This window comes from Nicotiana tabacum, chromosome 8 (assembly GCF_000715075.1).
Source record: "Nicotiana tabacum cultivar K326 chromosome 8, ASM71507v2, whole genome shotgun sequence".
Classification (NCBI taxonomy): domain Eukaryota; kingdom Viridiplantae; phylum Streptophyta; class Magnoliopsida; order Solanales; family Solanaceae; genus Nicotiana; species Nicotiana tabacum.
Genome location: NC_134087.1, coordinates 7,656,907 through 7,669,367, shown reverse-complemented (window position 1 = coordinate 7,669,367; position 12,461 = coordinate 7,656,907). Strand labels below are relative to the sequence as shown.

The window sequence follows — 12,461 nt, the reverse complement described above, 5'->3', positions numbered from 1 at the left end:
TTAAACAAAACAATACTCCATCAATTATAATTTATCTTTGAAGCAATCACTATACTGTCCCTGAAACATAGTACATGCAAAAACGATGACGTGTCATAATATGATAGGCGAGACATAAGAAAAAATAAAATCAAGAGCAACTAATATTGGACCAAAAAAATAATAAAAAAAGAAACATTGGACCACGTGTTGGTCTGAGAGCTCTCGTAGAGTTCTAGATCCTCCTCCGTGTCGTCATCTCTGTTTGCTGCCTTCCTTCCATGGTCTCCGCCGCAATTGCATATGCATATGACAGACACACTTCCCTTTTTCCCACCACAACTGTTAACTCCATTTCTAAGGTTCCTCCTTTACCTTTTTTGCATTCCTACGTTTTCCTTTTACTTTTCCTTAATTATTTCCTTCTTTCAATGCCAATGCCGATTCCATTTTAGCTACATTTTCTGTTCCTTTTCATCTGACTGTACCTTTCTGCTGTCGCAAATTTTCTTCCTTTTTCCAGTCTTCCATAACATTTCACGAGGTAACGAACGAATACTCACACACACACACACACTCACTCACTCACTCCTATCTATAGGTGTGCGTATATGATAATGGTAGATAATTAGGCAACCAATGCCAACTTTAGTTATAGCTGAAAACGTAGAAGATTGTACTTTTTTTTATCCTCCCTATTTCTGATTTAAAGGATAAGAATTTTCTCGATTGATAATAAGAGTATTGAATTGTCGGTTTCAAATATGGAACTTTCCAGTCACATTAGATCTGAGATTTTTGCTGCGTTTAGATTAGACATTGTCGGTTATGAAGTGATGTTGTACAAAGGTTGGCTGGCCAGCTGATAACTAATGATTTTTGTACGCGAATGGATCTGAGCAGGTTGGCGTGCATATGATTGGGAATCTTCATACAGTATTGGCACCATAGATCACAATCACAGAGTATGAGAGGGGTTCGTCTTGCAGATGCTTATTCGATCTACAAGCGTGCTTCTTCTAATGACCATTTCACTGATGATTATGATGACCGTGAACAAAATTTAGGTGTGTATCCCTCACATTCTTTTTTTTTTTTAAAAAAAAAAATTCTGTGTGCAAGCGTATCTACAGGACGGATCTTAGATTTTAGAATCAGTACGTTGTGAATTCAGCTTATTATAGTATTTGGGGATTAAAGGGGTGAGCACGAGATGGGTGTTTTTTAAGTTTGGGTCATACCAAGATCTAATTCTCTCTCATGTTCCTTTTGATGAAGTCATACAAGTTGTATTTTTATGAGCTTTCTTATGCATTAAAGCGATTTGAGAATTAGTTGAAAAAGTGCTGACTGAGTACTGAAAACGCTACTGGTAGGTTCTGATTTTTTTGAGCTTAAATAGAGAAATAAAATTTTGCCAACTTGGTTGAATTAAATAGGGAGTATTTTACAAGTTGTATTTTAATGAGCTTTTTTATGTGATTTGAGAAGCAGTTGAAAAAGTGCTGAGTAAGTACTGAAAACGCTATTGGAAGCTTCTGGATTTGTTTGAGCTCAAATAGAGAAATAAATTTTTGCCAACTTGGTTGAATAAAATAGTGTGATAGTCCTTTAGTGTACCATCAGCTTAGAGACAATCATAGGACTTAACATTATACTAGAATATATTTTCGTATGATATTACTTCACATTGTACCATGTTAAAGTGTGAGCTTATATGGCTGATCTCATACGAACGTTTTAGGTCGCCTGCAAAATGGTGTCTGGAAAGAAATTGGAAACCCCTCGTGGAAACGCCCGTTACCGCATATATTGGTCGCAATTATTTCATCTCTCTTGTTTGGCTACCATCTCGGGTATGACTAAATTCGAAAATTTAGTTTCTTTCGTAAATCCTACCAATGTAGTTTGTCAAATGAAGCTTTTTCCCCCTTTGCATTTGCTCTTGATTTGGTTTATTCAGGGTGGTTAATGACACGCTAGAAAGCATGTCTTTGGACCTTGACTTCAGTGGCAGCACCTTGGCAGAAGGTACTCTATGCCATTTAACCTTAAAGATCCCCCCCCCCCCCCCACTAAAAAAAAAAAAAAAGCTCGACCCACGTGAACCTCTGTTTCTTCCCTTCTCTAGGGGACTCTCCTGAATTTTGTGTCAGTGGAGGTTGATCATCACTGCATGCACTACTCATTTGTGGCAGTGGGTGCTACATTTGTATAAATACAGATGTTAAATTTTTTGTTATATATGCAGAGGTGGAGTCCAAGGCGGTGAGTTCAGTCGAACCTGCTGTCTAACACATGCATCTGCCCTTGCTTTTCTTAAGACAATTCTCTTCATCTAGTTGTTTAGTTATTTTCTACAGGGTCCATCTGATATGATAATCTTATTTTCAACTGAAGGTCTGGTTGTGAGTACATGTTTGGGAGGTGCTTTTCTGGGCTCTATATTCAGTGGTTGGATAGCAGATGGGGTTGGTCGTCGCAGAGGCTTTCAATTGTGTGCTCTACCAATGATAATAGGTGCTTCTATGAGGTAAACCTGTAGACTAAACATGCTTAGTATCTACACTAAGCCTTTTCAACTTGAAAAGCACTGGTGAATATTTACTCTGTAATACCTTCCAAATGTTGTTAAGTCTTGAGTCCTCTTCTATTCATTGTATACTGGGATGAACGGGTATTATTAATAAAAGTGTCCAATTCCTTGGGGGATATTTTTAGTCTTGCTATCTTTTGCATTGCCAAAATCTACTGCAGACTTACTCTTTCCTGCAGACTATTCTTAAGAATCCTGTAAAGGTTGCTTTATATGGCATGTGGGTGTTTAGGTTTCTTTTCCCGTTTAAGTTATTGAATTATATCAGCTCGAGGGAATACGAGAGGGTGAAATCAGAAAGTCTTGATTCAATTTTATTACAATACAAGTTTCTGCAACCTAACTGAAGGTTATTCAACTGCATAAATGTAGTGCTGCAACAAGTACTCTTGGAGTTATGCTTCTTGGAAGGTTATTTGTTGGAATAGGAATGGGCCTTGGCCCTGCTGTTGCTGCTCTCTATGTTGCAGAGGTACATGATATTATCCTTTGCTCCTAATCCTATCTTTTTAGTTACATTTAATTTGTTTGACCAGGTTTCACCAGCTTTTGTTAGAGGCACCTACGGGAGTTTCACTCAGATTGCCACATGCCTTGGGCTCCTAGGAGCTCTTCTCGTTGGAATTCCTGCCAAGGATACTGTTGGTTGGTAAGGATTCTTTGACCTTTATCTTCTTTTCCTTTATTTAGATCGAGTGATAGCACTGGCGGAGATTAAGGAAAAAAATGTTCTACTCCGTTTTATTCCATTTCACTGTTTGGTCAAACTATCTTTCTTGAATTTGAAACTGCTAAACTGCTTTTGTTGGTTCATATTAAGAAGTAATCGATTAGCATACATGCTTAAAGCATCCCATTATTTAATTGAATGATGTGTAACTACTTCTACAATGATGTCTCAGGTGGCGGGTTTGCTTTTGGATATCCACTATTCCTGCTGCCTTACTTGCTGTTTTGATGGAATTCTGCGCTGAGAGTCCTCACTGGCTTTTTAAGGTTGGGCACCATGCTCTTATTTCAATAAGTGTCTTGCATTGGATAGGAAAGTGGCATTAGGAAGTTCAGTTTCTTGTGAATATTGCAAATAGTAAAATCTGCTTACAATTCAAACTCACTAGGTCACTCAATGGAAGACGCTCTTTATTTCAAACTCACTAGGTCGGTCAGTGAATACTTGAAATGCATACGTGGGTGATCCATCTTTATAAACTACTGCTTGGTTTCCTGTCTTCAATATATATTCATATCTTTTAAGTCATACTCTGAATTGTAATACAATCCATCCAATGTTGGGTAAAATGAACATATCGATTATTTTAAACGTCTTTCCATGATAATTCATCCAATTTTCTCGGACCCTGGCTGTTTTAGGTGAATCGGCGGATACTTGAATTTCCTTCTAATTATATATCTATGTTAAGCATGTTTTCTTATGAAGCAACAGAATGAAATAACTGAAGGAGATATAATCTTGACAGATTCCAACAACATTATCCTGATTGCTTTCTCTATTCATTGATGGGGCTTGTGTTCTTCCTCTGTACAATAACTTAGCAGGTTTTAATACAACTACTAAACATTATTGGTTCATTCCTGCCACATTTTGTCTTGGGGTCCTGATACTACAGCCAAGACTACACCGTATTTATACCATAGAATAGTTGGCATGTTATTATACTTGTCCAAATAAAAGTTGGTATATTATCATCGCTCTCCAATGCAGGACCTTATTGATTTACTGTCAATACTGTGTTCTATCATTTACAAGCACTCGGCATCTTATGGCTCTCTTACTTCCCTTTTCACCTTTTGTTTCTGGACTATACTCAGAGAGGAAGAGCTGATTTGGCTGAAGAAGAGCTTGAAAAGCTAATGGGAGCATCACATGTTAAATATGCCATTGCAGAAATGTCAAAGACAGACAAAGGAGATGAGGTGGACAATGTTAGGTTTGGGGAGCTACTGTATGGACGTCATTTTAAAGGTATAATTATTGTGATGTGTTTTCATTCTGTCAATGTTTTCTTGTCTGAAAAAGTTAATGATTTTATAACTTTTGCCTATTGGACAGTGGTTTTCATGGGATCTGCCTTATTTGCTTTGCAACAACTATCTGGTATAAATGCTGTATTTTATTTCTCTTCAACTGTTTTTAAAAAGGCTGGAGTACCTTCAGACATTGCAAACACATGCGTTGGGATTGTAAACTTAACAGGTAACAGTCATCTCTCCATATCAAACATGTATAACACTCCTGGAGACTTGGATGTGTTGGTGATTTCTCGTTTCACTGTTGTCTATAACATCCACAGGGTCTATTATTGCAATGATTTTGATGGATAGGCTTGGGAGGAAGGTGCTTCTAATTGGGAGTTTCTTGGGCATGGTAACCTAATCTTGTTTGCTCAATCCCATATCAATCAATACTCAATAGGAGCATGTAATTCCAAAACATGTGTCTGTGCTTAGTTGCTTACCATGGTTTGTCCTAGACGTGTCACTATATTTTGCTTTCTGATGCTTAAACTTCTGAGATGTTTTTGGTCCAGGCAATTGCAACGGCCCTTCAAGTAACAGCCGCGAGTTCATTTGTACCAAGCTCTGCAGTATTATTCCTATCAGTTGGTGGGACCCTACTGTGAGTAATACACTTCAAGATTGTCGTTGTTGTAGTGGTTGATTTTGTAGTGGTTGATTATTGATAGATAGGACTAGATATGCTCTTTATACTGTAGTAAAGCACGTAAGAGATGAAGATAAATAGTTTCAGTACTGCTTCTGTGGATAACAGTTTCAACTGATTTCTAGATAAAAGTGTCATGTACTTAGTAACTGTTAAATCAATGAAAGATGAGACAATTTCATGCTATAGGTAGCTTTACTGACTGTTAAGAAGATAACTAGAAATGCACAAAAGCAAAGGCTGGTTGTTTTCTTTCAATAATGGAAGTTATTTATGTTAGGTATGTCTTGGCATTTTCTTTGGGCGCTGGGCCAGTCCCTAGCCTCCTTCTGTCAGAGATATTCCCTGGCCGGATTAGGGCAAAGGCAATGGCTTTCTGCATGGCTGCACATTGGGTATGTTCTTCCTGCTCTTGATTCTTTTGTTTCATGCTAATTATTCTCATTACTTTCTCCTTGGATGAAGAATACATGACACAATGTATTGTTCATGGGCAAACCTTCAAGTCTGAGTAACGTTTTATATCAGCTTGAGCGTATTGAGTATTGGGACGAGTAGGGTCCAAACAGAGTGAAAATGGATGTTGAGGGTTTTTACGGCCAACTTTAACTAGTTTGGGGTTGATGCAAAATACTAGTTGTTGTCTTGTTGAGGGAGGGGGTGATTGTAAGAAGGAGGATTATTCACTGGTATTAGCTTGGAATTACACATTTAATAGAAACACATATCTATCTAGCTGTTGAGTCATTTGACAAAATGAGATGCTGCTGAGAGCATCAGCCTAAATGTCACACATATCCACATTCTGCTATTGGGGGTGAGTCAAACAAGCTGTGCAGGTAAGTTCATCCATCACGAGTCACGGTTTCGATCGCTGCTGCAGACAAAATCCGGGTATTTAAGTGGAGAAGGGTAGAGGGGCGGGCCCATTATCCACCGAGTTTCGCATTGAGTGCCAATAGCCTTTGGAGAAGTCCCGGTTATCAGTAAACGAATCATCCATCTTAAGTCAGAGAACTGTTCTGTCTGCATAATCTACCTAAGTGGTAACCAAACCAATAGCGTTACCTTGCTCATTGCATGACAAAATGGATCTGCTTGTTCTAAGCCCCTTAAACTGCCAAGAAGCAGAAAAAATTGAACCATTTAAAGTGATGCGGGACACTAGGGGTATCCTAATTCACCCTGAAACTTGTTCTACAGTATTTATTTTGTTATCTTTGCTTCAACTAAGAATCAAATCTTTGCACATGATCAACTCCTTGATTCTCTGATGAGGTGTTGGATGGTCAAAGTATTTTGTGCCTAAAAAAAAAAGCCTGCCCCTAAAGACTTTTGACATCATTCTAAGGGAGATCTAAAATAAGCTGGTAAATATAAATACTGCTCTGAGCATAAAATGGTATGAGATCATTTTTTATATATAGAAAATGGAAAAAGAAATGAGATCAGTGCCTACTTATGTCCCCATTTACGTTCTAGTTCATGCTTGGTTCAGCTACATCACTGATTTATATTATGAAGTGTTCTTGGCACTTGCCATTTATTATAGTTTTATATTCTTGTTGTTGCTGTTGTTGAAAATCTCATAGCTCTTGTTTTATCTGAAATCTCGTACCTTTTTGTTGAGACTGATGCTTGAATTTTTCATCTTTTCTTTCCTAAGGTTTTCTGATTGCATATTTTGCTCTTTAACAGGTCATCAATTTTCTAGTCGGTCTTCTGTTTCTGCCGATGCTTGAGCATCTTGGACCAAAAATTGTGTATGCAATCTTTGCCGGTTTTTGCTTGTTGGCAGTGGCCTTTGTGAAAAAGAATGTGGTGGAAACAAAAGGAAAAACATTACAAGAGATTGAGTTTGCTCTTCTTCCGGCTCATTAGTGGTAACTGGATCACATACAATATTATTCAGACTGGGTAATGTTCAGACTTAGTGGTTGAACATCCAAATTCTAGCCTGCAGCTATTTCTTGATTTGTTCAATTTTGGAGTGTGTTCATAGGCGGGAAGGCAGTGACGACGAACAATCAGAGATAAAGATTGTCGCAATGCGAGTTTTTGCAGGACTTGTCACTGCTTATTGTTGCTGCTATTCTGCTCACTCCACTGGTCAGTGACTATTGCCTTTGGGAGCATGAAACTACATCTGCCTCAGCCAGTAGTAGATCACATATATACAGAGTACCTATTATTGCTATTTGTATAGCCTTTCTTTTAATTTTTTGCCTTGATCTGATTTGTGTAATTAGCATGGCACAGAAAGGCTGCTCTGGACATTCCTTACAGAAATAATGTTATAGAAATTTAATTAGCAAGATATGTGGTAGGCTGGTAGCTGCATGCTGTAACAGAAATATTGGTAGTACTGTAATACGTAATCGATCAATGTAGTTGAAATTTTTCTCAATTTGGCTTCAGCAATGATTCTGTTATGTTGCTATAATATCTCAAATTGCCAGCTAGTTAGGAAGCCAAACCGTCAAGTATATTGGTCATTCTCATATTTTCTCAATAGAATTGTCTGCTCTAGGTGATCGAGGGCTTTGGTTCAGAAGTAAGGACATAGCACATGATGTTTGGATTAGTTACACGTCACAGGTTTGAACCCATACCACAGACAGCCTGGTATTTAAGTTAGGAGGAGAATAGAGGGGCAAGGCTCATACTCTCCCAAGTTCTGAACTTGTGTGCCAGCTATATAGCCTGTTTAAAAGTTTCTTATTTTGAGAAGTGTTGTTTTCAAAAGTATTTAAGAATCCTCTTACTAACTGGAATCAAAGAATTAGTAGATCTGTTCCGCCCAAAATGGGAATGGCTAGGGTTATGAACTTATAATCTGATGATCGAGTCGATTCCATGATTATAAGTTCATTCCATACCGGACCAGGCCGGAATAGGGTTATATACATTCTCATTATGAGAAGGGGTCAACTAGTATATGAAAATACTTCTGAGCATGAATTCGTGTTTGGTCAAGCTTTTAACAAGTGCTTCTAAATGTATTTTTTTCAAAAGTGCTTTTTAAAAAAGGTATTTTTGGGGAAAATTTACTTTTTTCTACTTTTGCAAAATTTCTTCTACTTTACTCAAAAACACTTTTTTTTCTTTGAAAAGCTTGGCGAAACACTTTAACTTTGCAAAAAGATACTTTTAAAAAAAAGTGTTTTTGGCCTTGGTAAAGGCTACTAGTCGAGCCGAAAGGCCGTCAGGAGTTTCTGCTATATTCTTTTTTTTGAAAAAAAGTGATCGTCTTGGTTGTATTTAAGGTACAGTTTGGTAATCACGCCATAATGCTAAACATGTACTGCATATTATTGAGTTTAGTCATGCATTAGCTGTTATAATGATGCTAAGCATGTTTTGTTATCTGATATAGTGGCTTAATGTGAACTTCATTACTCTCTCAATTAACTGTTTTAATGCATCACACGTCTTTCCTATCTCAAGTTGACTTTGAATAACTTTTCTTTTTTGGACTTTGAATAATTAGCTTCCAGAATGTCGTATCTTTTTTCTTTTTCTTTCTAAATAACAGCAAGTCCTATCTGAAAATTGAAGAGAGTTCAGAAACGAGGATAGTCTAATATCTACAACGAAAATGAAACTACTAGAATGCAAATTAAAACAATGAAAAGGGACGTTATACTAATCATCTTTCCAATTTGCAACTAGTCACCAAACTCGGCTGGTGGCATATGAATACATAGCCAACTTGGAATAAAATGGTATTGGAAGCTTCTTGTAACTTGAGTTATAATTAGAAAAATTTCTACTGGACTCAAACCTCCCTATAACAACATCCCTATATAACAATCATTCACTATAAAAGCTAAGCTTTTTCGGAATCGATTTTAACATTATATTATAATATATGGTCTTCATGACAACACTTCACTATAGCAGCTAAAAAATATCGGAACAAACGAGGCTGGTATAGAGAGTTTGTATTTAACCTCCTTAATTTTGTCCATTTCTGCGATATTAGTGAAATTTTAAAAGATTGTATAACGTGAAAAGGACATGCAGCTAATCTGAATAATCTCATTGATTATTTGTTCCAAGTCAAAGATGCCGTCTACTCTGGACATGTCTGTTTTCTCGTCAACATATCACACACAACCATTTCCCCTACATTATATGATAGAAAGAGCTCATTTGATATTTGAACAGAAAATTTTCTTCATCCAACTTGAGGTGTATACGTAGGTGTAAAATTTTTGGATACAATGGGAAGAGTTGAAGAAAATAATGAAATAGAAACTCCTAAACCAGGTGAGAGTGGTGAACCAATTGCCTCACAGCCTCCTCCACAGTACCAAGGAGTAAAGGATGTACAGCCGCCATCGCCATCACAACCAATTGGAGCTCCCTGGAGCACTGGCTTATTTGATTGTCATTTGAACCAGATTAATGGTAATTACAATATTTCTTCTTTTTCCTTGCTAATGATTTATTTTGGTATCAACTACCTATGTGTTATTATGCTGTGGTTCTGCTTTTGCCATTAATATTTCCTCTATTAATAAGAAATATTTTTAAAGAAAATAATTTTTTGGTGTTTAGATGCTGGAAAATATTTTCTTTCATACCAAACATGCTCTTCAGGGAGAAACTGTTAGGACAGAAAAAATGAGGTGTCATGCGTAAGCTACTTGAATGTTGTTAAATCATACAACAAAGAGAAATATATCAAAAGAGACACAAGCATATAACGTGGTTCGGTCAATTGACCTATGTCCACGGTGGAGATGAGTAATCCACTATATAAAAAGAGAGTACAAAATATTGAGAGAACAACCTCGCGAAGAGGGCAAACACAAGTGACACACTAATACTTGTCCCGTAAAGTTCTCTCCCTAAATATGGCTACATCGTGGATGCTACTGAATGAGAAGGAAGGATCCTCAATTTATAGAAGTCCAAACCTTTTCCTACAAGAAAAAGGACTAGCCAAATGGGGTAAACATGTTGCCCTTTCCTTCAACAAATAAGAAAATCAAATATAGTAAGAAAATTATGGCAAACACCTAATAGAAACTAGGAACATCAAGGAACAGATCAATTTGTTGGCAGAGGGTGCAACGCATCTACTCCTTTTGACTCGGAATACTATATATGTAGTTGAAATCTATATCTATATATTAGAAAATTCGTAGGCGTTATCACAAAAAGGTGATAGTATAATCATACTTTGCATTCACTGATTTAAAATCCTTGATCCGCCTTTAATTTAAGAACATTCTAGTTTGTGCAATTGTTATGACCAGTATTTTACTGACTTAAAATTCTTGATCCGCCTCTAAAGAATATCCTCATTTGTGGAGCTATTATGACAAATGTTTACTGACTTAAAATCCTGGATCCGCTTCTAAAGAACATACTTGTTTGTGCAGCTGTTATGACATCATTCTTACCTTGTGTAACATTCGGACAGATAGCAGAAGTCCTCGATGCAGGAGAAATGAGTAAGTCCCAAATGTGCCAGCAATTATTTTTAGATCGTTAGTGCACAGAAGTTAAACTCTTTCCCTCTTAATAATACTAATTAAGGATTGATTTTTTTATGGTGATTGCAGCATGTCCTTTGGGGACTTTCATATACTTGCTGATGATGCCTGCTGTTTGCTCTCAATGGATAATGGGCTCTAAGTATAGAACTAAGCTGAGACAGAAATATAATCTTGTTGAAGCTCCTTATTCAGACATAGTTTCCCACATATTCTGTCCATGTTGCTCTCTTTGTCAAGAGTTCAGAGAACTTCAACACAGGGGACTTGATCCTGCTCTAGGTATGCATGTCACACTTGGTACAATAATCTTTTCACCATATTGTAGGCAGGAGAAGGGGTGCGTTGGCGTACTGATAAAGTTATTGCCATGTGACCAGGAGGTCACGGGTTCGAGTCGTGGAAATAGCCTCTTGTAGAAATGCAAGGTAAGGCTGCGTACGATAGACCCTTGTGGTCCGATCCTTCCCCGGACTCCGCACATAGCGGGAACTTAGTTCACCGGGCTACCTTTCATACTGTAGGCAGGGCGGATTTAGGCAGGGCAGATTTAGGGGGGCGGAAGGAGGTTAAGGTGAACCCCTTCGCGGGAAAATTACGTACATTGTACATATAAGGCAAAATCTATTTTGTACCTCTATATATTATATTTTGAATCCCCTGGACACAACCCAAAAGCATAACTCAGTGGTCAAGGAGGTTGAAAAACTTTGTAAGGTTATTGGTTCAATTACCACCGACTACCGTCTCTTTTAATTTTTTTAACTTTTTTTTGAACCCCTTAGTGAAAATCTTGTCTCCGCAGCTATTCTTGAATTGAATACGTGAAAATATTTTTGTTGATTAGTGGTGATGGGAATTCTAATCTAAAGTTTTAACCTTGTTCTAATACCATTGAACTGAATGTACAAGAAAGAAATAATTTTCTAACAGGAGAGTGAAAAATGTGATGCAGGATGGAATGGTATAGTTGCTCAGCAGCATTATGGGAACCAACAAGTGAATCAAGCTCCCCAAGTACAATCCATGTCTAAGTAAAATTCAAGATTCTGATTCTTTATTTGTTTGAGTTAAGGTTGTAATATGTTACATGTGTTTTGACACAACCAGATTCTGTTCATGTTGTAGCCTTGTTATTTATTCAACCATCTTGTTGGCAGTGTTGATTGTTGTACTATGTTTCTAGAACTCTATTTTTGGGAGTTACATACTTCCGCGTATATGAAAATTGAGTTTGCAATGATCTAATGAAGTCTTGGCATCAATTATTAATTGGGCAGTTCGATTTATTGCTAAATATTTGCGTGGAAATGACACTAGATAGCTACTTTTAAGCATATTGTTTAAAATATTGACAGAATTGAAGAAGAATTTAGGAGAATTTTATGTATATTTTCTGATGATTCAAACGTCTGTACAGCCTATTGTATAAATACACTGAAAAGGAATCTATTCTCTAACTACCTAGCCAGTTGTACAATTTCTATTAGCTGTCTTGTAACAAACTAAATGATAAAATCAAAGAATAAACTAATTTGTATGTATAGAAATTGATAAATGATTTTCTGTTTGCTGCTTCTTTTTAATAGGCCCAAAGAGAGTTGTTTTGATTTTGGGCCCAAGCTGTTAAGAAAACCCAACCGAGTGAAAGTTGTTCAGGCCCAAATCTGATGATCCATTAAGTCCAAAACATTGT

General features: G+C 37.0%; 2 protein-coding genes across 7 annotated transcripts; both read left to right on the top strand.

Annotated features, from left to right (window-relative positions):
- The first annotated feature begins 202 nt into the window (after window positions 1-202).
- LOC107770243 (putative plastidic glucose transporter 3) lies at window positions 203-7,665 on the top strand. 6 transcript variants are annotated; one of them, XM_075218935.1, is made up of 16 exons: window positions 253-341; window positions 503-523; window positions 883-1,046; window positions 1,724-1,835; window positions 1,943-2,010; window positions 2,380-2,512; window positions 2,948-3,047; window positions 3,112-3,224; window positions 3,478-3,571; window positions 4,406-4,559; window positions 4,647-4,790; window positions 4,888-4,961; window positions 5,125-5,213; window positions 5,539-5,653; window positions 6,957-7,175; window positions 7,261-7,665. In XM_075218935.1, exons 3-15 carry the CDS (start codon window positions 947-949, stop codon window positions 7,137-7,139), a joined length of 1,479 nt encoding a protein of 492 aa, XP_075075036.1. In that variant the 5' UTR covers window positions 253-341; window positions 503-523; window positions 883-946; the 3' UTR covers window positions 7,140-7,175; window positions 7,261-7,665. The 6 variants fall into 6 exon arrangements, with proteins under 6 accessions (XP_075075035.1, XP_075075032.1, XP_075075034.1 ...); XM_075218934.1 differs by lacking the exon at window positions 503-523 and having other exon boundaries at window positions 203-341; XM_075218932.1 differs by having other exon boundaries at window positions 254-341; window positions 6,957-7,665.
- Window positions 7,666-9,382: 1,717 nt separating this feature from the next.
- On the top strand, window positions 9,383-12,006 carry LOC107770242 (protein PLANT CADMIUM RESISTANCE 8). The gene is made up of 4 exons (XM_016589523.2): window positions 9,383-9,671; window positions 10,652-10,723; window positions 10,835-11,047; window positions 11,721-12,006. Exons 1-4 carry the CDS (start codon window positions 9,485-9,487, stop codon window positions 11,801-11,803), a joined length of 555 nt encoding a protein of 184 aa, XP_016445009.2. The 5' UTR covers window positions 9,383-9,484; the 3' UTR covers window positions 11,804-12,006.
- Window positions 12,007-12,461: the final 455 nt, after the last annotated feature.